Raw genomic sequence first — 26041 nt, 5'->3', positions numbered from 1 at the left:
CGCCGCGCTCTGCCGGGAGGAAGCGGGGCGGAGAGTGCGCGGCGGGACCCGGGGCCTTTAACATGTCCTGCTCTGTGCTTTCAGATGCCACCGAAAAAGGGAGGAGACGGCGTGAAGTCGTTCCCCATCATTGGAAGGTTTGGGACGTCCCTGAAGATCGGGATCGTCGGGCTGCCCAACGTGGGGTAGGCGTTCGGGGGGGGCGTGGCTGGCGGGGGGGCGATCTCCCGCGTGGCTGGCGGTGGGGCGTTCTCCCGGGGTTTGCTTCTGCTCCAGGTAGCACTGCGACCTGACGCAGTTTCTGGGTGAAGATGGGCGCCCATAGATGTGCACACGAGCTGAGGGATAGAGCCTAATGAGCATTTCTGCTCGGTGAGGGACTTAAGTCTTTGACTCGAACGACTTGTAGGTGGAGCGGTGTAAAACACTCGGCGTGAAGGTGGTACGTACAAGCCTGGACAAGATACTAGTGAAGAATTAAAAGAAAAAAAAAAAGTCTTAGCAACCGCTGAGTTTTGTAAACTATAGCTTTTGTATTGCCTTACTTTCGCTGTTGTGTGTCAGTAATACACTTTTTATGCAAATCATATACCCGTGTGTTTGTGCATATGTAATTGCTCTTATATTTTATTTTTTGGAGTGGATGATGTGCACAGAAAGGGGTTAATGATGCCATAAGTGTCATTAACAGTGAAGAGAACTTCTATTCTTGAAAATTGTTCTGAGTTTGTAGTGAAAAAAGTTGTGTAAGTTACAGTTGAGGACAGGTGATGAAAGATGAATCGTTCTCTGTCCTGCTTCTCATCTGTAGTTGTTGTGGCCCCTCAAAGGAGCTATATTTCAGGCACTTAAAGCATGATGAATTACTTGGCGAATGTGTGAAGCTGTTGGTATTAATTTGTTATTTCACGTTACCTAAAAGAAGTTCTTGGCACACTCAGACTTTAAATCTTAAAAAAATGAGAGGAAAAGTCTTTCAGTATATCTCAGGAAACATAAGTATTCTTTTTGTGTATTTTCATTATCATTTGTTGTATTTTCTAGGGTGTAGGTAGGTTACACACCAGGAAGGAAATAATGAGCAGTAGTATTGGTAGCATGTCAGTGCGGAAAAATACCATTTGCAGCTATGTTATGATGTAACTTTCGAAGAAAATTGTGATTGACTTTTGAGCATGTTGGCTGTATGCAGGGCAGCTTTCAGATTTTTTTTTTTTCTTTCCAGTGGCTTTGAAGTTACGTGAAACTGAAAAAAACCAAAAAGCAACAAAAAACCCCCAGAATATCTATGGCAGAAGATTCCGGAGTTCATTAAGAACTATCTCATAGTACTAACTCAAGAATTGCTCTCTTTAGGTTTAATAAATGCCAACTAAGAAAATAATTTGCCACCTGGTTTAAGTGAACTTTTTTTCCTCATGATACCACTTGCTGCTTTTTTCCATTGATAGTTAGCAAGGACAAAAAATGTTTGTTAAGGTAGAACTGTATCTTCATATGCACAAAAGATTACCTGTCCTTGGTTAACTGATGCGGTTTGCTCTCTGTGCCTCTTTTTGCTCTTTTGATTGTTGACTTTTATTGCTTAGCTGCTGAAATTGTGTTCATATGCAACTAATTCTGAAGAAGTGATGCAGTTGTGGAAAAAGCTGTGGAGTCTTGGCAAAACTAGTTGACTCAGGGTATCAGTTTCTTACTCTGTGCTCAAGTAAAATGAGCAGCAGCCATTAGAACTGTGCTTTGCTGTTCACTTAAAGTTTCCTTGCTAACTGATGTGTGCAAATAGTCACTCATGAATTTTCAAGGGCAGGGAAGAAAAGTAAACATTTAGTTTCAGTGGGACACTCCATATGTGTATTTGAAAGTGTCCTGTACTAGAATCTGGACAGTGATCACTGTTGTTGAAGTGAAGGGGAAGTTCAGTATTGCTTTTGGGTTGGAGTAAAATGTGTTGCTATCCAGCTCTTGTAAATGCTTCTGATTTGAACACCTTTAAGAAGGTGTCTGTTTCCTTTGTAGGAAATCGACGTTTTTCAATGTGTTAACTAAGAGTCAAGCGGCAGCAGAGAATTTTCCTTTCTGTACTATTGATCCAAATGAGAGTCGAGTACCTGTGCCAGATGACAGATTTGAATTCCTGTGCCAGTATCACAAACCTCCAAGGTAACCCACATTATCAATGTGTTTTTTTTTTTTTTTTTTACTTAAGCATTTGAAATAGTATTACTGAGCCTAAAGCTTTTTCATAGAAGTTCAGTGCAACTATTAATGTCTTTAAATTTTTTGCTGTTATCTGTTTTAGAATGGGAAATTATATATGTACCTGGATTTTACCTTCTCCTCCTCCAATATGACCTTTGTGGCATGAGAATGAGAAATCTGGGAGCTGCTGCTAGTTGTTGATCAGCTTTGGTGCTTAGTGTTCTTGTCTTTGAAGGTAGTGGCTCCCAGGCAGCTTGGAGGATCTTCTGATCTGGAAAGCTAACACTAGAGAACATACCTAATGTGTCATGAGGTTGCTAATTTCTAAAATTTCCACCCTGTACTTTGTATGGTTCAGAATATTGTATATGCTGGAGATAACCAAATATTTATGAGCATACTTTTGTACTTAGTCTTTTGACAGTAAGTTTTATGGGCAACCTTTTTACCCCTGACTCCTTCCTTTTTATAGGCTCTTCTACTTGTTACTTGATATATTCAGGGATATTCCTACAATGTCTCTTTTAATTGTTTCCTTATTCTACAAGTGTATTAATTCTGTCACATCAATGGGTTTTGCTATTAACTGTTTCTGTAATCTGCTTTATATGTTCAGTGTGGGAACTGAATTTTTGCTCGAACAGCAAAACATGAGGTGCTTGCAGGAAATAGAAACTTAAATACACATTTGTGACTTGTTAGTTTTTGTTTACAGTTACTTGTAGAGGTATCTCAAAGGGAGTGCACGTAAATCATAGGGCAAGTTAGTGTGCATGTCTGTGCCTTTGTTCAACACATGGGCCTCAAATTTAGACCTGTATCACACCTGCAATTAAAAAAGATTGATTATTCACTGATCAAAAATCCATTAACTTTCATGTGCAAACAAGTTGCTTCCATCTGTAACTTGTGAGCTTTTTCAGTACTGAAAAATGCATTAATATGGAGTTGTTTGTTTAGGCAGATTGATAGAACGTGTTGCCTTGTTTCTCCCGCTCAAGTGAGTATTAACCATACTTGTTACTGTATGGATCATAAACCAAAACTGTGCCAAATTTCCGACAAGACTTTCTGACTCTTGATGGTGTGGCTTTAAAGTTTTGCTGACAAATTTGTTCTAAATTGTTGTGTTATTGCTGCTTGGGCCACATCAGTAATCTTTCTTCTCACTTGGCTACTACTGGCTAGTTCTAAGTCAAGAGCTGAAGTGACAGAGACATTGTTACCTCTCCCCTCACCCTGCATTGGGCCATCTATCCTTAGAAGGAGTGCTAAGATTGTGCATACCTGTATGCTTGTTCTCTGACTCAAAATTCTCTCTCTCAGGGGGGAAAAAAAAAAATCGCCCTTACATATGAATTAAAATTGACTTGAATAATGAGCTGGATATAAATAGTAAATCAGCTTTCATTTGAATGGTCTTTTGACTTTTTTAAGAGAGTATTTTGTTACTTAAAATGAATGCATGTGGAGATCAGTGGGTAGCTATAGCTCCAAAGTTCACTTAGGCTGCTTGTATGATTTTAATATTTCATTATAACAATAAGAAAACAGTGATAATTATTGATAATACAGTAACACAGTAAACTGAGGTAACTCTTGTTGGGCTGTTTGTTCTTGTCTGTCTGAGACTAACTCAGGAAAGGAAGGCTATGGTCATGAAGGTATACATGAATGATGAATCAATTTACATTCCTTAATTTCTCTTGTATAGTCTTGATTTCTTCATCTTTATGTAATATGTTCTGTGTTAATTTTCTGCTTGTTTTGATTAGTAGATGTAATCAATCTGTGCATGCCGAATATTTTATAAACAGTAAGTTCTATTTAAATTAGTTTCTCGTGTGGTCTTAAAATTTTGTCTTTTAAATGCTTTTGATTTTAGTTTTTTATTTCCCATGTGTTATACTTAGTCATCACGTAGCTGCAGCCACTGGGGAGGGAGTGGGACACTTTGCCTTGACTAAAGCAACGGATGCCAGGCCAAAGTGATGGTGCCTTGATGTGTGCTGGGAGGAGTGGGGCCAGGCTGGCAGTCGCTGTGTGTCAAATGGTGCTGGGATTGCTGCTGCTACGGACAGATGGGCTCCACTGCTGAGAGCGTTGTCAGAGCGAGTTTGTGGTGGTTCTGCCATTGGGGGAGTCAGGCTCGTCAGGGACCATCTGTTGTGTGGAGATCTAGCCCTATCTCCCACAGAAGGAAGTACCAGCTTGGATGGGACTGGTGTGCAGGTACGTGCTAGTTCATGCTGAAAGCTGAGAGGTATTACTTAAATGGAAATCATGTCGGCAACAATTTGGAGACTATTACATAAAGGTAAAGCTGTACTTAAGTTCTGGCAGCGTACCTTAATCTATTATCAGCTGTGCTTTCTTCTGCAGCTGTGGATGATGTATGTGACTGTTTACAACAGAGTGATACAGACCGTACAGAGCAAGTGGGCTCTGAGGACTTCCAGTAAAAGCTGATGTGTTGCTGCCTAATGAATTAGATGAGCAAATTTCCTTGAGCTTTGGTGTTACCTATTGCTTCCTTCCTGGTGTTAATGAAATTATGGATATTAAAAAGAGACCTTACTATATGAAAGATAATACTTAGTGCTGTTACTAACTCCATTTATGTATTTAAGCTACTTATTTGCTTGTTCTAGCTTTTAACACAATATTCAGTGAAAACTCACACTTGTTACATGGTGCCAACATGTGGCTTTTCCAGAAAGGAAAGACTGTTGGGTTTTGGCCTTGTTGTTCTCCTACCTTGTTTCCTCAACATGGGCACTTTCAACCAAGGTTTGACAGGCTAATGGTTGCATTAGTTCCAGTTTAGTAATTGGAAAGCAATTATTTTCATTGGACTGATTCACTTCAGTGGGAACTAAAGCAGAAAGGTGTACTATTTTTTTTCACTCTTAATTTATGACTCTTAAGCAAGTGGCAGAGGATGGGATCTGCTAATTCTTAAATGGAAAAGAGATGTTCTTCATCTCAGCAGGTAGCTCCTGCCTTGAAAATTGGGACCTGAAAGCCAGAAACAGTTTCTGTTCAAATGTCCTGTTAAAAATATTAACTGCAGTTATGTTTAGAAGTGCTAGGTTTCTTACACAAGAAAAGAACTGTGTATGTAGCACATCTAAAGAAACTTCAGTAATTTAATAAAAGCTTTAATAAAGCTATTTTCATGCATATTTTGTTCTAAATTTCGTTAGGATACTGCTTAATCACATTTAGCTTAAATATTTTTTAGTGTAAGTATGTCAAACTGATGCCATTTGGGCAAGTGATTTGTGTCATAATTGACAAAGATTGTGAAAGCCTCTGAGTATATGTACCCACCAGGCTTAGCCCCTGGGGTCCCACCTGCTGCCACAGCTGTAGTGTACTGTGCCTCACCAGATGGGTCTCACTGGTGACATTTGATTCAAACCTCAAAATGACTTTGAGGAGGTGGAGAAAACTGCTATTTCTCCTTGTTTTTTTTTTTTTTTTTTTTTGAATTTTTTTTTTAAATTTTGTGTACCAAATAATCTCACTGTAATAGTGAGATAGTTAAAACTGAAGAACTATACTGGGTGATGGTAATAAACCTGTGTGAAAACATTAATGAAACCAGTGATTTTAAAGTCTGTTTCTGCATCCTCCTCTGGTTAAAGTCAAAAGAGATGATAAGCAGGAATAAGTAGAATGTAGTTAATCCATTCTCAAGTTATCAGTATTCATTTAATTCCTTGTTTGTTTGCACCTCTAAGCAGGTCTGTTGCCTTGAGCATATGTGTTCACAAAACACAATGTGTATTGCATCCACAAACATTTCTATTTAACTTAGACTGGCTTTAATCTGTCTTACATGCCCTTTTCAAATTTAAATTTCAAAGCAATCCTGGTTATCTTGCAGGAGAATAATATGTAAAGTATAGCTACACCTCTGAAGCTCTAGAAAGGTCCAGCACTTCAGGATCCCTGTTCTTTTTGTCAGCAGATTGCTTTGGTTTATTTCCTGTTAAAATGTGTGCATTTAGATATTTAGTGCTCAAGCAGTGGTTACTGAACTAACGTTTGAGTAACTTCCATTGTTGTCTGGATCACACAAGTCCTGTCAATATTAAATAAAAGTTCTTGAACTTATTGTAGGATAGTATACTGAGATATGTTGTTAAAGTTTTGAAGTCAAAATTATCTAATTGGTTGGTGGAAAGCAGTACTTAGAAACCAGATCAGCAGTGGGACTTTTTGCTTGCCATCACGTGGTTCTTGCTTTAGGTTTAAAAAGAGCATTCGTGTAAGTGAAAACCATCTGTAATTCCAGAGTGAAACACGAGTACTTAGCTGAATGTGACTCTGTCATATCAGCATCTGTAAGAGAATCCCATTTTTACAGAAAACACAACTGAAAGTTGGCAAGTGTATCCTGTTGTTAATCTGCTGCTTGCTTGGTGTTACTGAGTTTGCCTGCTCTTCAGTTAGTTCTCAGCCTGTGTGAATCAGCTTGGTTGAGACCCGTATTCTAGCATTGCAAATGACTAATTTGCCAACAGTGACTGAAAGACCTTAAGTAGTGGTGTCTTGAGCCATCTTTTCTGCCTGGTGGGAGGAGGCACAATTTAATGAGTGGCATTTTGTTGGTGTAGTAACTTACTGATTTAATCTGAGAGTGAAGGCATGTGATGTACATGGGACACAGAGTATGTGTCTTAATCCACATTGGATCTTTTACCACTTTATAATTCAAGTAAGTGAAATTTAATGAGCAGATTTTTCACTTCTGAGTCATGTGCTATTAAGTTCACGTCTTATTTGTCAGTACCGCGAATTACTATTAATGACATTGTTCTTGCACAGAAATGACCAGAATTCCTTTACAGTACCTAGTTCTTCAGAAGAAGATTCCTGTAATGACCCTGTGAAGAGTTTTGCTTAGATTGGACAAAACTGCTTGCAAGATTGACTGCAGAAGCTGTGATAGGGAGTACAGTCTCTTGGAAGAGGAGGGAGGGACTGTAAACTGTTCTTTTCTGTTTGGCAAAGAGACAAAAGTAGCAGTGAGGACAGATCGAGCGTTAAATGGCTTTATTGAGGGTTAATTACCTTTCTGAGAAGTTCGACACAATACAGGGTTCTCCTTCTATGTTGTCCTTTGTGAATTCTTAATGGATGACTCCTACTTAAGTTATTTGAATTTTTGGGAAGGAAGATGATTTTCCCTGTTCCAAAAGATTTCAAGTAACAGCTTTTAAAGGCAGAGGAGCCCGTGCCTGAACTAGGAGATGAATAGCACATTTGACTTTACCAAAGAGAAAAGGGGAACTGGACATTTTGCACTAATACTGAAGAATCTGACCTTTTTGGTATGTGGGGCCTAGGATCAGGTAGAGTTTTGAGTTGAGAAAAATTTCTTGACCTATACAAGAAATTAATAAAAAGTAATGAAATTTACCAACCAGGCTTACTGGAAAACTGCTGCATTTTGGAGTTGATTGAAGCTGTCACATAGCTTTCCCGGGTCTCCTGGTGGATGTCAGATTTCAATAAACTGTAGTGCAGAGAAATCGTAGGGGGTATTGTTTTCGTTGGGGAAGAGAGATTGTGGAAACCTAGAAGAATAAAAAGACAGAAAGAGAACCAGCACTTTGGTTATGATGTTTCAATCTTAGTCAAAGCTTCAGGTGTATGCTGCCTGTGAGGTTTCTCAACTAAACAATTACTTTTGGAAACCCAAGAAATAAATGTATGCCTCTTCCCTTCAAATTTTGGAGGAAAAAAGGCACAACAAATTTCAGAGACTGTGTGTGTGCATTTTAAAAGAGAAAAAAAAAAAAAGTGACTGATTGCTCTGTACTCTTCAGTACTACTTTACTGAAGAGGTCAGGTAGAGCAACTCCTCTTGCCTATCTAAATAACTGTTTTGGACAGAAGTCTGAAACAAAGCTGGTGAGGAATAGGCCTCCTCCGTGCAAAATGCCTAACTCCGTGGATATGGAAAGTCTCTTGTTGCTGAATAAGTACCCGAACCACTGGACTAGAAAATAATAGTTTCTTTGGTCAAGTGAGTCTTGTGCTCTTTGTTGCACGCTAGATGGTACAGTGAAGGTAGTATGCTAGCACAAAACCACAGTTGCTGGATTTCTGAGCAAGGTAAAAAAATCTTCGCTCGAGGCTTATACCTATGCTTAAAATGTAGATTTACTTTTGGATTTGGTAATCTGTTTCATATTATAAATTCCTGTGAAATGCTTTATGGTGGATTGGTGTTTCACTGATTTGTAGAAATGATCAGTTGATGCCACCTGTTCCTGATGATCGTTTGAGGCTTAGTGACATTATGCTAATGCTGGCTAATGAATCTTAAGAAATGGAAATTATTGGCGGGGGGGCCCCCCCCCCCCCCCCCCCCCCCCAACAATCCGGTTAAATCTTCTACATTTAAAAGAACTGAAACACACTTGAGGTATGTGGTACTTTTCCCCCAGTTTTTGCAGTGTTTTCTGATTAGTTCCATAATGTTTACGCTTTGCCTTTCAGAGCGTAGGCAAGTGTGACCAGTTTGTGCCTTTTTCTGCTTTTCTCTGTATTCATCTTTCTATGATGAAATAGAGATTCAGGCTTAGGAGGAGGATGCCAAGAATGACGATGGTTTTATTTTGCTTAGAGTGTTGTCTTTGTGGTTCCCAAGGTGAAAAAACATCCTGGAAACCTGGATACTTGTCTTCAAAGGACTCTTGCTTCTATTAGTCAATTGTGAATTAAATGTGCTGGGGTTTTCTTTCTGTTGTCTAGCAAATGAGGTTGATTCTGGTGATAGAGCGGCCATCTGCATATGAAGATATGTCTTGCTCTAATGTGGCATCTTTGTAGTGAAAGTGTGAATGCTTCTGATGGCTGGCCTGGAAGTTAATCTACCAGAATGAGGAGAGGGGAGCATAGAAAGAGAACATTTCTTAAGGCCACCTTTGTTTTTCTTAAAGCAGTTTAAAATGACAATGGAGAAGTGCTTTAAAGAGTGGCATTTTTCTACCTTGCTCCTGACTTATGTGTCAAAAAGCAAGGAATGGTAACAATTCTGATTGGGAAGTTGCTACTGTTTCTTACGGGGTATGTATTAGCTCTGCAGTTCTGTCAGTCAAAAGGAGTTAGAATCATAGAATTGTGGAATAATTTTGGTTGGAATCCATTAATAGAGTTACTGGTTTCTGTGTTCAGAATGTGTGTCATCCTTGGTAGTGTGTTAAGTTTTTGCTGTTTCTGTTTGAGTTTGTGTACTTGTAGGCCAAAAAAAAAAGTTTGCTAAGGAAACCAGTGGGATGAAAATGTGACATTTTCAAAGTTTGTTTACTTCAGAATGTACTTACATTGACATTTTTTCTAGTGGATTCAACAGCATCAACTTGAAGTATACAACATCTGTCTTCCAAAGAATGGGCCCTTCTTTTCATGGGCCTAGTGAAGATTAAAGCCAAAAAAGCAACATAGTATGTACCTGAATTTAAGTCATTCGTGCTGTGTTGTAAATATTTCCTTGCATATTTTTTTAAACTCATCCTTCTGGCTATTGTGTTCTAATCATGCTTGTTTCTAAATGCATCACAAAGGTATTAATTACATGAAAGTTATATTTAAGTTCCTAGTTTATTATACCTGACAGGTTTAGTGATACTTTGAACATCACCTCAGTGAAAAAAAAAAATAAAATTCTGTTCCGGTCTTGTAGTGTGAAATTAGTTTAGTTGAAATAAATAATTTTTCTTGGCAAGTGTTGAAGGAAGACAGGAAACAAAAGCAAGGTAAGAACTTTTGCTTTTAAGTCACCACACTTAGAGAAGTATTGATGTTGTATGCTAAGACAGACTCTAATGGATCATCTCTCCCCAAATTAGGGAGTTCATTTCAAGTGAGGCAGCACTTATTAAACCGTGTGTTGTGTTATTTGCAGTCGAATGGAAGTGGGATAGCACTAAAAAAAAAGCTGGAAACTTGCTCTGCCAGAGCCCCTTGCTCTGAGCAGAGGCAATGATTTCCATAACTACATTTTTTTTCTGTTTGGGCCATAGCTGCCATACCAGGCATCAGAGTAAGAAGAGGGTGGTTTCCTGATGCTGGTGGAGTTCCCTGCTGTTACAGATTTGACATGCTGCCAAATAGTTCAGTATTTGAAAAACCAAGTATATTTATCAGCAAGCTGTCACACTAATAAAAATAAAGCTCAGTTTGGGCTGTGGACAAAGACTTCAGAAGTGTAATGTTGTTGAGAGAGTTTCTGTATAGGGTTGACTAGGAGGTCACTGGGTAGGTCATTGCTAGCACTCATTCACACCTATGTGATGGCTTCCGCCTGTGAGCAGCACTGCAGTGACAGGTCTTTGGAAAAGACATCTGAAGGTAGACCACAGAATTTACATCTCTGGATTTGAATCTCATGTTGAAGAACACTCATCATAAAGGAAAACTTCTCACTGCTTTACAGATAGGTGCTGTATGCTCATGCAGACTTTATAGTGTAAGTCATACCCTTTGCTGTTATTGAAGCTGTGGATTTGGGTGTTTTCCTTTATGCTTACTGTCAGTAAAACAGTGAACTGTTGTGTTAATCCTGCCATCGTGCTAATTAACTATAATGATAATAATTAAAAGTGTTTGACGGAAATTAAGTATTGTTCCAGTTACTTATTTTGAAGCTGTCAAGTTGGAGATCTTGGTGACTGTGGTGTGTGGTTTCTGGGCTTCTGCAAGTGAGAAATTTGCAGCATTACAGCATGCTTCTGTCTCTACCACTGATTATGCTGGTGTTGTCATTTGCATAGACCATATAAAGGTGCTTTTAGTCAATACATGATCACAAAGTTTTAATTTATCTTTTTGCTGACTCAGCTGAATTTTGAGAAGTACTTTGGTTTACAATATACCTGAAAACATTAATGCCCATTAAGTTATTTGCTCATTTTAAAACAGCTTGTGAATCTGCAGAGGATAAAACGTTTGTGGTTTATAAGTCACCATATACATTTCCCACAGCTCTAAAAGCTTTTTTTTCAGCTTCTTGTAAGATAATTTGAACTTTGTGTCTGTTCTGTTGTATATGTAGTACTGTAAATATAAAGTCCTGTATATATAAAGTCCTGTAGACAGGCCTGCTAATCCATTGCTGTTAACTAGGGTGGAATACATCACAGCTGTCCATTTAAAAATGCCCACTTAATTTTAACTTGTTTTCTGCTTTCTTTCAGACTGTTTGCATAACCCTAGTCACTGCTAGCTTTAATCACCACTGTATTCAAAAATTGCCCTTGTCTTCTGAGAAGGTTGCTTAACTTACTAAGCTCAGTGGTGACTGTAGAGGTGTGGGACAGCAGAGTGTGGTGGCAGTTTGTGCCTTACCCCTTTGATAACGGGAAAACTGCTCGTTAGAGGTGGCTGACTTCGGGCCTTAGCATTCCAGGCCTGCTTGGTTATTTGTAGAGTTGTCAGTATGATTCCACACTTAGAAACTAGCTTACTTCATTTTCTGTGAATGATGATAGAGGAATTAAAAAATGGTTGATGTTGTACATGGGACGAAAAAACTCCTGTCTGTTATGTGTTGCCTATTAAATAAGGAAGAAAGCTGCTGTCACGTATAACTGGTTCTAGAGAAAGGAAATGCCAGGTTTTCATGGTCTGAATTTATTTCTGTGCTGAAAGTTTTGGCTAATATGCTTTAGTAATGAATGTTTTAACTTTTATATTTCAGCAAAATTCCAGCCTTTCTGAATGTGGTGGATATTGCTGGCCTTGTGAAAGGAGCCCATACTGGCCAAGGCTTAGGAAATTCCTTCTTGTCTCATATTAACGCCTGTGATGGGATCTTTCATCTGATGCGTATGTAAACTTATTTATGTATAGCTTAAGGACAGTGTTGTACTTGAAGTACTGTGGAACAAATATCCATTACAATTTTAACTTTTATCATTCAGTTCAAACTCATCAGGTCTTTTTTTTCCAACCAAGAAAATCCCTATCCTCTGCTATGTAACATGTACATTTTTCTTCATTGGCATTGTGCTGAAAATGTAAAAAGGAACTGTTTTTTTGGAAGTCTGTGGTAATGGCTTGTTGTTTTCTTTTGTCCGTGGTGCATGGCAGTTGGTTTGCTTAGTTTTATAGAGGTGGAGTGAAATGTGATAACAAAAGGTTGAAATGGAAGTAGAAAATGAAAATACAGAGTTAGTAGCAGTATCTGGGATTCTCTTCCTCACAGGGCAGGCCTCACTTTCCTTTCCTGATGCCTATGTGACTTATGTTGAGCCTTGAACACTCTCCCTTGCCCATCTGTGTATTCTGAACATTCGTCAGTTAAACCAAGAGCTTTGATTCTCTCTTTCATCACCTATTCCCACACTACAGAACAGGCCTTCAGAATCATGTTGGCAGCACTTGCAAACTTGGCACTTTAAAAGCTTGTTGAAAGTGCATGTTGGCATGCAATATACCTTGAGTGTTGGAAAAGGCTTCTGCTTTAAAGAGATTGAGCTTAATAATGTTTGGGCAAATGTGAGGGGACTGGACACCTTTGTTGCTGTCTCTTGGTTGCCCGTTATTATAAGGTGAGTGATGAAGCAGTAGAACAAAATAAACAGATTTTTTAATTTAGTGTTTGGAGCAAAACTTTTTTTGTGGGTAGGGTGTTTCTAAAACAAAGTCCAAAGGCATGAACATTACCATCTTATAGTACTGAAGTAGATGCTTAGAACCCTTGTTCCCATGTACTGGGCAGTGAGCTGATGTGATGTGCCTCTCTGCATGCTTGTTGAATAGGTTAATATGCTACTGCAGTCAAATGCAATTTATTATGCATCAAGAATACCCAGATGCTGATTTGATGCAGAGTATTTTCAGTCAAGGGAGACAAACTTTGTGGGGAAAGGTGTTACGTTCTTCAGCTCACACTGTTGAAAAACAGGATGTGTTTTTGGGAACATTGGCCTTTAAGGTCTTCTAGCACCTGGAAGCCATCTGATTTTGTGTGCTTGTAGCATTACTTCCCCTTTGAAAACTTGACCTTATTTATATTTTGTATATAATACTACTATTTTCTGTTAAGGTGTTTTGACAGATGCTTCCAGTAGAATAGAAAAGTATGGGTTATTGATTGTAGCTAAGCCGTTAATAATATTTGACATTAAGACATTTCAAAAAGATAAGGCCAGATCTTTACTGTGTAGAGTGAAGTCAGTCTTTCAAACTTGTGCATCATTTTGGGAACTAGTTTGATATGTGAAGACGACTAATATATTAAATATTTTAAATATTTGTAACTACCCAAGGGCCATTGACACAGTATCTCTAGAAAAAAGAAAGGATCAGTTTCCCCCAGGCTGTTCTTCTCTTGGGATTGTAATAACTGTTTTGTCTGGTATCAACTGAAAATAAGTGATAATCTCTTTTATACTTGCTCTGTTTCGAAGCTTATATCATGAATGCTTATTAGGGGACAGATTCGTATAATAGCCAGCAGAGAAGATGCTTTTTTAAACTATGTGTTAAATAATCCGAAGCATTTGTTTCAGGTAGCTGTTACAAGGGCTGATACCACTTATTTTTCTCTGGCAACTGAAAGAGGAATGAGACTATTGCTGTGGGTTTTTAAAACATGTGAATACGTAGTTTGTATTAACTTCTATTTCTTCTAATCTAGTCTTGCATTTACTTGCTATATATATTTCGGTTTCCTTCAAGGACTCTGAAAGGCAATGGTTGTGAACTTGTGTTGCTGTTTTTCTTCTTTAGGGGCAAAAAAGATAATGGAATCAGCTTTCAAACAGCACTTTTTCCTTTTTGTTTTTAAAATCTTGACTCTGCCTCTTCTGCTTCTCTTGATAGCTGTTTTAGCTAGAACACAAGGTAGTCATGACCTTAAGTAGAAATTCTGTGTCAATTGCCCAATAATCATAAACATCTTTCAAAATATTACTTGAGGAGAATAATAAGCTAATGCAAAATTTTGTGGTTGAAATGTAAGCATACTTTTGTTTTCCCTGCAAGGTGCGTATTAGTTTTAAGTTTCCTTTCCCTGTGGTGTTATAAAAATGACAATTTGTACTAAAAGCTAGTGATAGCCCCCTAGTAAATGAAAAAAAGTTACACAGCACAAAATCTAGTTAAAACCTAAAACTCGCTGAAGTTCTCAACATACCATGCCAACTTATAAAAATGTAGAACACTTTTTTATGTTGTGGCATTTTTACTCGCCCACTGTCAAAATTATTCCCAATCTAAAAATCCCATTGTATGGGTCTGTGGCATACCTGGAGTTTGTACAGTTTCTATCAGATTATAGAAGCTACCTAAACTGGTGTCATGGTTTAGGGTCAGGGCTGCCCCCAGACCTGTAACATATATTCTCTGTTAACCCTTCTCCCCCAAATGGGTAAGAGAAAGCGAATAAGGGAGAGACACTTATCGGTTAGAAAAGTAAAACAGCTTTAATAAAACAATACTACTACTGCTGAAATGGAACATATACAAATATATACATAACCAATATTTAACCAAAATCTCCCCTGATGGCAATATGTCACCATCACCTCCAATGCTGGGGAGCAGTCCCTGGGGAAAAGTCCCAGGCTGGACTCAGCAGCAGACAGCAACTGGGTACAGGAGATGGATTCTGGAACTCAGGAACACAGGGCTCGGGATCAAAGGCAGGATGGATGAAGTCCTCCTCGGATGATGGCCGTTGAAGGAAGAGGGGCTTGACCCTCATGATCTTGGTCTGCATAGCAATCCTTGGTAGTAACTCTAAACATGGAGGATTATCACTGCTAGAAGCAGACACTGTCTGCAAAAATATGCCGTTAGCTTCAGAAAGTGCAGTTTAATTAGAAGAGCTTTAGCTGAAAAGTAAAACAGAATTAGTTCTGTTCTACCTCAAACCAGGGCAACTGGTTTTGTAAATCCTTAAACTTTGAAGATCCTGAGAGGATGAAGCTTCTTTGTTGCCCTTTACCAGGGTTTGGCCTAAGTTCTTAATGGACTGTGTGTCTTTAGGAACTAGCACCCTGAGACTGGAGCCTGGCAGACACTCAATCTCTGCAGTCCCATAGAAGCTGCCTTAAAAGGAACTCAAGCAGGTTGCTCCTATTAAAGGGGAACAGGCAGTGGAATGGAAGCTGAGGCTTTGTATGCCAGGAAGCTGGAAAGGAACTGTTGCTGAAGATGAAGAGAAGATGGGCACAATGAAATGCTTTTAAGAAAAGATGCATTAGGAAGTGGTCTGGGGACCATGCTTTTTCAAAGCATGAAAAATTTGGTGTTTGTTTTCACTAAGGTTTTGTGTTATCTGGAAGAAATTTTCACCTTTGAGCAGTGAAACCACCGCTGCCTGTCTTTAGGCTGTTGCAGTGTGCATTGCTGCTGCTCGTGTTAATGGCTCGCATGTGAAGCCAGAGCCCTTGGGAAAATTGGTCTTATTTCTGGATGCCAGGCAGAAAGTTGAAGGCAAGTAATTGTGGGGCTTGTGCTGTAGACTACAAGGTCTCCATGTCTGAGTATATTGAAGGCTTGTTAGGCTTTGACTTAGCTTGGTGTTTTTGTTGGTATTTTTGCAAAATGCTGTTCGAGAATTAAGTCACTCAAGTTGTATTAATGATAGAGAAGTGGCTAGTAAGAATGAGGAGCTTTTGTGCAGTGTGAGACAAACTGTGGGGCTAGCTTACTGGAGGTATTCTATAGTCCTGGGCTAAAGATTTTGATCCTGTTTTCTTTATTAATTCAGAATGTGTTTGAGGGCATTTTCTTTCGGACAAAAGCTTTGTTTGTAAGAGAATTCACTGTTACATCTCTTTATGTCATGAGGTGTTTTTTGAAGAAGGTTGTGCCTGTTGGTTTTGCCACCACAAGGCACATAGATAAGCTGCAGCTGTAGTATTCTCAAAGTGATTGTGATTTTATTTCTGTTGCAACTATGGAAGTTCTGTTTGACTTTTACCTAGGCTGTTTTCTGTATGGCCTAAAGCTGAAGAGAAACAAGATTTATTTCTCTGGCTAATTCTCTATTTTCCTTACTTAATTTAAAAAATAGCCCCGCCTTGAAGTGGTTATGGATTTTCAGCCTTTAAATTTCCATCTCCTAGATATACTGCCACATTCACTGGGAAAGTCAGTGTTCATTAAATCAATGGAAACATTGTTTTTATGTCTAAGGTGTTTTTGAACATATAGCTAAAGAAACAGCAACATGTGAGACCAGCACATGGTAGGGTAATAGGATTTTTCTATATTAAAGTGCAGAAATTGAAAATTAATTACTGATATTTAAAATAAACCATCTGATCTCAATACACTTTTCTTCCATTTGAGACATATCTGACAGTTCTATTTTCCATGTTTAGGGTGCATTATGGTTTTAACTGAGGTAGCAATGTTTCCGTGGTGGCAGAAGGCAGACTGTCTGAAGGCTGTAATAGTGTTTCTTCCCAGGTTGCATGGCTTTAACCACCTTTCAACTTTTATGGCTTATCAGTCACAAGTACTTGCAGAAAATTACTTTCTTTCTATGGTGGGATAAAAATGGCAACCTTGTTACAAGGGTAAATTTACAAATTACCCTTAAATAACGCTTGGGTGAAGAAAACGGTAGATGTCAGTATTTAGTCCCTGCTACAGCTCGGTGTAGTTTTTCAGTATATTGGATGTTAAACAGCCAGAGCTCTCCTTCATGTTTCTATCTTCCTACTGATGTCCTGCAGTCCTAGTTTTCTAGAAAATATGTTCCACATTTTTCTCTTATTTTTAGTTTCTTTAATGAAATCCAGTCTTTCTCTTCAAAGTGACCGAAATTGGGAGGAAATTTGTCTGTAGAAGTACTTTGCTATCAAATGCTCCTTTTTAATAAATAGAAAACCTTGGAATTTGATGCCCAGTTTGAAGTAAGGCAGGCAACACTGGCTTTTGTGGAAGAACTTGAGAACTCACCTGCATGCCATTGCCTGGTCTTGTCCTGCAGAGGAATATGTAAGCTGCCTGTGGTGACAGGGTGCTGGGGGAAGGCAGGCAGGTAGGGGTGGCGAGCTCCTGCTTTGCTCCTCTGCTTGGAAATGCTCTGGCCTCACAGTACAGGAGCTGTAGCTGCCTTGTAGGAGCAGGAGGAGGAGTTTGGTAACTGATAATCCGTGAAATGTCTGTCTTTGTGACAAGAGTAGAAGAACCATGAAACTAGGTAAGCATCCCCTGCAGTTTTACAGAAGTGGCTGGGGTGACCAATGTGAATTGGTTCCTAAAAAGCTTTAATTGCTTTTACTCCAGTTTTGTGTCTAAATGCAAATATTTAGTACACCCTCTGGTGTATTAAACCTCTCCTTCAGGGTTTTAGGAAGCTTCTAAACAAATCTACTGTAATTGAAAACATGGGTGCATATGAATCACGTGAGACAAGTGTAGTTTACTCTTGTTTGAGATAAAACTGTTTGATGATATTTAATGATTTTTACTCAGCATTTAAAGTCAAGTTGACTTGCCTTTATTTTTTGTCATCATGAGGATTATTGGGAACTCATGGTAATACTGCCAGTGTTTTAGTTTGCCTGTAAAAATCAAAATGGTGGTAACATTTAATTGAATAAGATTCATCCTCTGTGCTTACCAAATTTTTGACCTGTAAAAATGTACTTTCTGTGTAAAGATGCTAATCATTCTGTAGCTTTTATATACTTAAGACATGCTGCATTTTTTTTCCCCCATCTCCAAGAAGAATCTTACCTGCTGATTGATGTTCCCAGAAGCTGAGTGCTACAGAGAGAAAGACACGGTGCTGTTATTTAGCTGCACTCCACTGCACTAGCATTTCAGTGAAGAGTCACATCTCATTCCTTCAGCACGTGTGTTCAGTGCATTGGGAATCACGGTGGCTCTGTTTATGCAGCTGTAGCTCAGCTGTGCCACTTCTAATATCTGAAGTTGTTTTTTCATCTTTATAATGTGTCAAAATTCACCTGGAGATGATGTTTGTCTTAAAAGTTTTGTCTTCAACAATTTTTTTTAAGATGCTTTGTTTTATATTATTAAATGTAATTGCCAGCTGTTAAAAAAGGAAAAAAAATTAAGTGTTCCTCATTTACAAATGCAAACCTTTCACTGTTAAGCTACCAAGGTTTAAAAGTAGTTTGCACATATTAAACTTGTTAGTGTTATGCAAGATGTATTTCTGTATGCTGTTGAGTAGATAATAGGTCTTCTCGAGATTTTATATTCTTTATTTGTTGCTGGAGTAACTCAAAGTTTAATAAAATATTTGGAGTGGCTCACAGTGCAGTTAAACTTTCAATTAGCTTTCAGTGACTTCTCTGTATTAATTTGAAAGCTTTCACAATTTATTGTTTTAAAGTGGCCGTTGCGTCAATGTGAAACATTAATGTAATAAAATGCTTGAGTTTTGGAGTTTTTTTTGCGAAGTGTTTCGATTTTGGTTCTGGGTAAGGCTTTGCATAGGAGATTTTTTTTGATCATAGAGTTAGGAAAATGCCATGCCTCTACCCCTTCTAGCAAAACCATCACTGAAGTGGAAATATTTTTTATTGGCAGGGCTATGTATGTTGCAATTTCAGAACACTGGATCACAAAAAAAAAACCACTGTGTGATAATTTGTCTTTGGCCATGTGTTACGTGTCTTTGAATTTCACCTCTCTATATTCAGATACCAAAGTGGTCTTTAAGGGGAAGGGAGGCCAATAAAGATTATCAGAGATGCATAAAAATTTGCTTATCATTAGTTTTTCCTCATATAAAAAGAAAATGCTTTCATAGGAAGAGAGAAGGATTTTTCAGAGGCTGCTTATCTTTATTTTACTTCACACCTTTTGTTTGTGCAGCTGAATTGAGCAGAAGTAGCAGAGTGCTGGATTTCTTCTCTCCTGCTCACAAAGGTTTTGTTACCTCCAAGCAGAAACGGAATGTGCATGTAACCCCCACTACCTGAATCTAACCAGGGTTTTGCAACCCTCTTGATACTGTGCTGCATTCTGTGTGGCAATGAACAAGATTCAGTAAAGTGCCTTCTGAAAACAGATGAAGTTAAATTCTGAAACAGATGTTGTTGTTGAGAGGAATTCTGCATGCATACAAGTCTTCCCCTTTTAAGTGACTTGAAGGAGCTGAAAGGAAGCACATTTGAATAAGGCTCTTTTTTTTTTTTTCTTTTTTTCTTTTGGACACAGAAGTTGGATGGAGGTGACAAACCCCAACCCACAAAATGCCCAGTAAAAATAAGGGTTGGAAGAGTCAATGAGTCATGGAGGACTAATGTTCAAGAAGTACTACCTTGACAAAAGATTTGTTACAGGGAGACGAATGCAATTGCTATTAGTATCATGTACTAGAGTTAAGCCATCTTGGGGTCTAGTGCTGTCTACTGCTGTTGGTTGGCTTTTTTTCCTGCCTCTGGAAGCATAGCAGTCTTTTTGCTCAGGAAGAGTGTTGGTAGAGGTGAAATGTTCATACAGATGTGCTCAAAGAAGCGTCTTGAGAAATAACCACGTAAGATTGGAATGTTTGTGCAGCATCCAGCAGCAGAAACAGTGAATGTACGTGAAATAAATTTGGAGTACGTGAGAGATGAGACCAGGCATCCCGTTGTGTGTTACCGTGGCTGTTGTGTTTCTCATGTGCCTACTCTTCAAGACAGGAATATGGGAGAAAGCCCTAGGTTGAAGGCTGGTGCTGTGAAGCAGTTGTCTGTTGATGTAGTTTACTTTGTAGAAGCATCTGAAGAGTGAAAAATAATCTCGTGTGTTTTGGGTAGCAGGACATTGTTGACCAATATGGTGGTAGTGGAATTAAAGGACCAGGAGAGGATTCTTATGAATGTTCTGACATGCAGCTTCAACTAGTGCTACCACTAAACTTAAACCTGCAAGGAGGAGATGTTTTCTACACCCACATCCGGTTCCAGAGATCAGTGTCAGTGCAGGATCAACTAGCTGAATATGATCAAACATGGAAAACTTTAGACTAATCGGATTTTTCACTTAGGCGAAGAAGATACAGGAAGGACAATCACCTAAACTATTGCAGAAGAATTTTGCAAGACCAGTCATTGTTCTTACTTGAGCAGAATATTTGTGTCGCTGATATCTAGGAAGTCACGTAAAATCACCCAAATCTTTTTTTTGTGACTGTTTCTTTCCTTTTGATGTGCATATATGAAGAAAGCCCATGGGTTTGTACCTCAAAACTGTCTGCAGCTTTGTCTCCCACAGAGTAGGGAATTTGTTTTCCTGGAATTTTCCCAGCTTCTGGGTTTTTTTGGGTTTCCTTTATTTTTCCATGGGTGCAGGTTGTGGAAGAGGTGCTAGAAAGTTGTCAGCACTCTAGTGAGTTAGCCTTTGACTATGTTGAACAGTAAACTGTGTCACCAGGCTGAATGAAAGTGATACCTGTGCTTTAATCCATATTCTTTGAAGGCCAGGTAACTGCAGTTTAAAGCACAAACTCAGGTGAGGGTTTAAATAGGCTTTATTATTAAATTTGTCACAAGTAATTGTTATTCTGAGAGCTGAATAAGCCTCCCTAAATATATGAGCATGAGGAGCAAAAATCTATACATTGCAGAGTGATACAGTTTTAATCCCTGTTAATGAAATAAATATTTCCCAAGGGTACACTTTTTCAGGTAGAGTAAGATGGGAGCTGTGAACGTTCAAAGGCTTTTGTTACTAATCGAAAGACTCCAAAGTTTGTTTTACATTGAGGTTGCCGCTTGATGTCACAAGTCGAATTTTGGTTTCTTTTCGTTCTCAAATATTGCAAAGTCTGTAATTTTAGTTAATTACTTATGTTCACTGAGAAGGAAAATAATAGTTCTTGCATTCTTCCCTAGCCTTTCTTGTAGTTTGATAATGCTAGAATTTTAAGTCTCATGCTAATTGAAGTTACAATGGATTTTGGAGCCCACTTTGTCATTAATTAATCTTTAGCTTAATATCCCGTGCCTCTCTACGTCTGATTTCTTTTTCTTATCAGAGCAGATGAAAACACAAAAACTTCTTGTCTAAAGGCCACCACCCTTGCCAGAGTAGCAGCATCTAATGCCATTCTATTTATAGATGGAACTTGTTAAGTTTCCTCAGCAGGGACTTAAAGCTATGACCTCGTAGGCCAGAAACAGGAGAACTACCTACTGAGCTACAAGGGCAATCTCTCAATTCTAAAGCATACACAGAAAATTTCTAATATACTGTACCGTGAGTTATAAAGTACTTGACCAGTAAACCCCCCCTCCCCTGAGGATAAAGACCAGGCAGGTTATCGTTACTGAGTCATTGTTGTTGTTTGACCTACGGCTACCTTTATCATAGTCCTGTGTGTCCTAGGGCAATGTATAATTGCTACTTAGGCAATACAGATGAGACTTAAATTTTTTTCCTATAATGCTTTAAAGAAATTATCAATATGTGATAGTGTCAGGGTATTCAGCTAACACTGATTGAAACGTTTACCTGTTTGAGTGGGTGCTGTTACTGATAGTGTTAGGGTATCCTGGTTTTACGACAGTGATAGTATAATGCTTTATAAGTAATTTCCTCATTGCTGTGCCATGGACTTTCTTGAAAGCTTGAACAGAAAAATAATGCAGTTTTATGTTATTTTTTTTCTCCTGCTGTGATACAAAATATGAAAGTGTGTTTTTCTTTGGTTGGAGGAAGGCCACCTCAGAAAATGTAAAAGCAGCAGTTCTTTACAAGAATTTGGGAACATAAAAAGTTAAGTGGTTGATTGTTTGTCAGCATCACTTCAATTAGCTGCAGTGATTGCATCAGAAAGGTGAGTGATGTGTAGGCTGAGAATATTATAACTTCCTTTTCACAGTGTTGCTTTCTTAAAAGTGCATTCCTTAAAAGAGACAGAGAATTATGTTGTTGTTATAGTTTTTTTTTTTTTATACAGAGTTTTAATGCAAACTTTCAAATAGGTTCTTAGAAGCACTTCTCTGTTTCCTGACTTACACATAGTTGGACATGATCGCTAACACAGTTGAGGACATAGCCTTTGGTGGGTTTGGAAACAGCAGCTGGAGTTCACTGTTTGTGCTCAAGATGTGACTGTCCCTCACTGCTCCAGAGCTGAGTATGGCAAGCAAGTATGCGTGTCAGTAAATGAGCCTGTTGGATTATTGCTGAGGCTGATGTGAATTTATGTGGCTTCTTATTGAAACAGATATGGAGCACTTGTGGAAGTGATTGTGGTGCATCACCTGTGGGAGCAGTGGTCTCCAGGTGAGCTCCTGCTAGAGTATATACAAGTAGTATAGCTTTGTGTCTTGAGGCAAGAGACCAAATTACTCTGAAGATTTTTCTCTTGCTCTTTAAATAGGAACTAGAGTCTATGAATTTTAAGTCAAGAATCTGGAATAACAGTAATCTGATTGAAGAAGGGATGAAATTTATTTGAAGCGCTTGTGAAGAAGAGCAGTTGTGAGCCCTGTGAGTGCTCTTTTGTACTGTTTTATTTTACTATAAAACTTCACTGAGTCTTAGGCTCATGTTCACTTCATATTCCTAAAACAAATCTGTGCATATCATTGGACGGATGTTCACTGTATTTATATTTAAAATCTTTATGCTTACAGGTTATTTTGAATGCGTTTTGTGCTCTGCTAGGTCTTCTGGTCCTCAAAATGTGTGAATTAAATTCTCCCTAATAGTCCGGATTTCTTGTATGGGTATTTCTATGATGTATGTGTGTGTGGTACTGCTGTGCACTGAACAGTGGAGTAAATACTGCAAAAGAAAATCAAGAAGAAGCTGTATCCCAGTTTCTTATTTTGGCTGTGTTACTGATCCTAGACAAACTAGGCTCCTAGCCTGGTTAAGATATGTAATTGAAAGACTTAATTAAAATATAATTCCTTTTTTTTTGTGTATCAAGCAAATCTGTCTGAGATTCTTGGGGTGTCAGTTTAGAGTACTTCCTTTTTTCCTTGCCCATAGTCCCACAAGTACTTTGAAGTTCCTGGTGGCAGTTACTGTAGAAACCCAGAGTGTCTTCCTATGCTAAAGGAACTCTTGGGAGTCATACCCAAGCGAAAGCTCTGTTCAGTACCCCAGTGCAGATGTAACCTTTGTCCGTCTGTCAGACTGTTTATTAAACCAACAGGAAAACCCTTGGTTCAGTTTTCTTTCAGAATAGCTATTTGTTGGAGCAGTCCTGGTTTCCACAATGACCAAAGTTACCGGTTCTAGAAAAATAAGTGTCTGACCCTTCCCAAGTCCTAATTTGTGCCCATCTTGCACACTGGATGTCTGTAGGTAGCTAAAGCATCTCTGTACTCCAACACCTTTTTCTTATCTATATGCTGCCATTTTCTCCTGTGCTGTTGGAACTGATTGTAGAACTGTATAGTAAAAGGGCTTTTGGTTTTTAAAAATAACCATATTCTTCTTGCTGGGTTATTTTAGAAATAGGTCATTTCTCTAATCAGATTTAAGGTGTAATCTGGCAAACAGTTGTGTGGTTCTAGCTGAGGGAGCATTAAACTAATGTGGTAAGTTGAAAATGTTTGTAAAAAGGCAGCCATAGAAAATGTGATGTAAATCACACCCTTATTTTTTATTTTACATTTTTTCTTTTCAAGTCTGCAAGACTTAGAGATACTTTCTTTCAAAACCTTTCATGTTGTCCGCTGGAGTCTGAGGAAAACCGGCTTTATGATAACCTGTTATACGTCTTAGAGATGTGAGATACAGACTGGATTTAAGTGCCGTATGTTTATGTCAACAGTGGTTGCTAGAGATGCTTTGGAAGCTGGGTCTCTAGCATCAGATGACATCCTGGAGCCTCAGTGCCTAGAGGCACTTAACAAAATGCATTAATTATCGAGCCAACCACTTGTTCTTGTGTAATACCCCAGAAACATGACTTTCAGTTCTTATTTTGATGTTTCAGTTAAAGTGAGGCTTCATCTGATTCCTCAGAACCTCAGTGTTTACCTTTGGATACTGAGTTAATTTTCTGAGTATTCAAGCATTACATGGTTAATTTCTTTTCTGTTAAAGTTAGTTTAAAAGGCTTTCTTTACAAAGTCAAACAACACACCTTCTTCCTTTGCTCTACCTTTTTTTTTTTGGCTCCCCACTCCCTCCACCCTATCATATGGGTTTTTCTCCCAATCACAATGACAGCAGATAAGCTTCTGTACCTCTAGTTCACTTCAGTAGTTAAACTTTTAAAATGTCTGAGCATAGGTTTGCGTTTCAGTACTTACTGCGATAGCTGTTACTGGGATAACAGTTCCTTGAGGCTTTATTGAATATTTTTATGCACCAAGCTTTGGTAATTTGATGTGAAAATTGATGTCTCAAAACTAAATAGCAGTAGGAATGAGAACTCAAGTGTGTGAGAGTTGCAAAAAGGAGGAAATATATGGCTGCAAGAATGTAGCATACCTGAGAGGGATTGCTTGCTTTCAGAAAAAAAATACGGAAAGCAGCAGAGGGAATCTGAAAGATAGGCAGTCTAAGACTCTGGGCTGAGCTGCTTTACATTGCTCTGAAGTGTCATAAAGCAGAAAGATTAATCAGTGAGCATCACCATAGAAATTGTGTGTATGTGTATGTAGTGTACAAGATGAAAATAGTGATGTGTCATATTTTTTGTTATAGATTATATGGCAAAATTGCCGTGCAGACCGAGGAAAAAATCTAGTATCTTGGCATGTGTGTTTAATCTTTCCAAAACAGCAAACACTAAAATGTTTTAATTGTAAGCAGATGGTTATTTCATAGTTTAATTGCAAGGTAGAATATAAAGATTGTTTTGGTATGCTTATTGCATTTTTTCCCTCTCAACTTATATTCTAGTTTTTAAAAATGTAATTGAATGAGTTGAAGTTCCTTATTTTTAAAAAAGAATAATCTGAATTATCTGCATGTTTATGGTGTCTTATTTTGCCTGGAAGTCTTTTCCATTTAAATGCAAGTGTGAAGTGAAGTATTATCCTGCATTTGGTGTAGTGTAGATGTTTTAATTGTTTTTTTCATAGCTCCCTGTACTTAAGGAAAACAAAACTGTTCATTGGACTGTGCAGTATTTGGAAGAAAACCCGGCAACTTTCTATAATGCCATTCTTGGCCCAAAACTACATCAAGCAACTACTCAAATACATCACACTTTAAGTTGGCTTAAAGATCTGAAAGTAAAAAAAAAAATTGCTTTCCAACTGTGCTACAATATTCAGCTATTGTTTGAGAAGGATGTAGAAAAGACAGCAAGAAAATATAAAATTTCTTGTCTTAAGTTGATTTATGTATCACAAGGTCCTGTTTAACCGTTGAGTGCTTTGTGCAATTACAAAACATTGTGAGTGCAGGCAGAGCTCAAGTCAGTGGGATCCAGAACCTTACCTCAGTTTCTGCCTTTATCAGAATAGTGGATAATTTTCCCTGAGCCATAGTTTGCCTTTGTAGTTAGTATGGTGAGCTTTTATTTGTAGATATTGTTTAGTCATTATGATAAAACATAAGATTTTTGATAATGAAGAGTTAAAAAGCTCTCACTGTTTCCTTCTTGTAAGCCACCTGTTGCCTTAGATGCGTAAGAATATAAATTTGAACAAAGTGCTCATCACTTGTCAGCCATCAGTGGCAGCATAAAAATTACTTGTGGTGCTTGCTTTGCAAGAAGTTCTTTTGTGTTTGTGACATCAGCTTTGTTTTATACAATTAAAGTATTACACGCTAGAATAATCTAAACTGCAACCACTAAATGGTGATGTAGTTCTTTTTTTGTAGAGCTGAATTTGTTTACTGGTTGTATACAGCTATTGACTACTGTTTAACATGACATATCCCTTTTGCCTTGAATAGTCTTTGGAAAAGGTGG

General features: G+C 38.3%; 1 protein-coding gene across 1 annotated transcript in view; it reads left to right on the top strand.

The window, feature by feature from the left end:
- Positions 1–76: 76 nt before the first annotated feature.
- Positions 77–26041, top strand: part of OLA1 (Obg-like ATPase 1) — a 101835-nt gene continuing 75870 nt past the window's right edge. Inside the window, exons 1-3 of the mRNA XM_008934991.1 lie at positions 77–185; positions 2020–2163; positions 11921–12048. Coding sequence (XP_008933239.1) covers positions 85–185; positions 2020–2163; positions 11921–12048 — 373 coding nt within the window. The 5' untranslated portion in view covers positions 77–84. The remainder of the gene's footprint in view (positions 186–2019; positions 2164–11920; positions 12049–26041) is intronic.

This window comes from Merops nubicus, unplaced genomic scaffold (assembly GCF_000691845.1).
Source record: "Merops nubicus isolate BGI_N331 unplaced genomic scaffold, ASM69184v1 scaffold19392, whole genome shotgun sequence".
In the NCBI taxonomy this organism is placed as follows: domain Eukaryota; kingdom Metazoa; phylum Chordata; class Aves; order Coraciiformes; family Meropidae; genus Merops; species Merops nubicus.
This window is presented reverse-complemented; position numbering and strand designations above follow the sequence as displayed.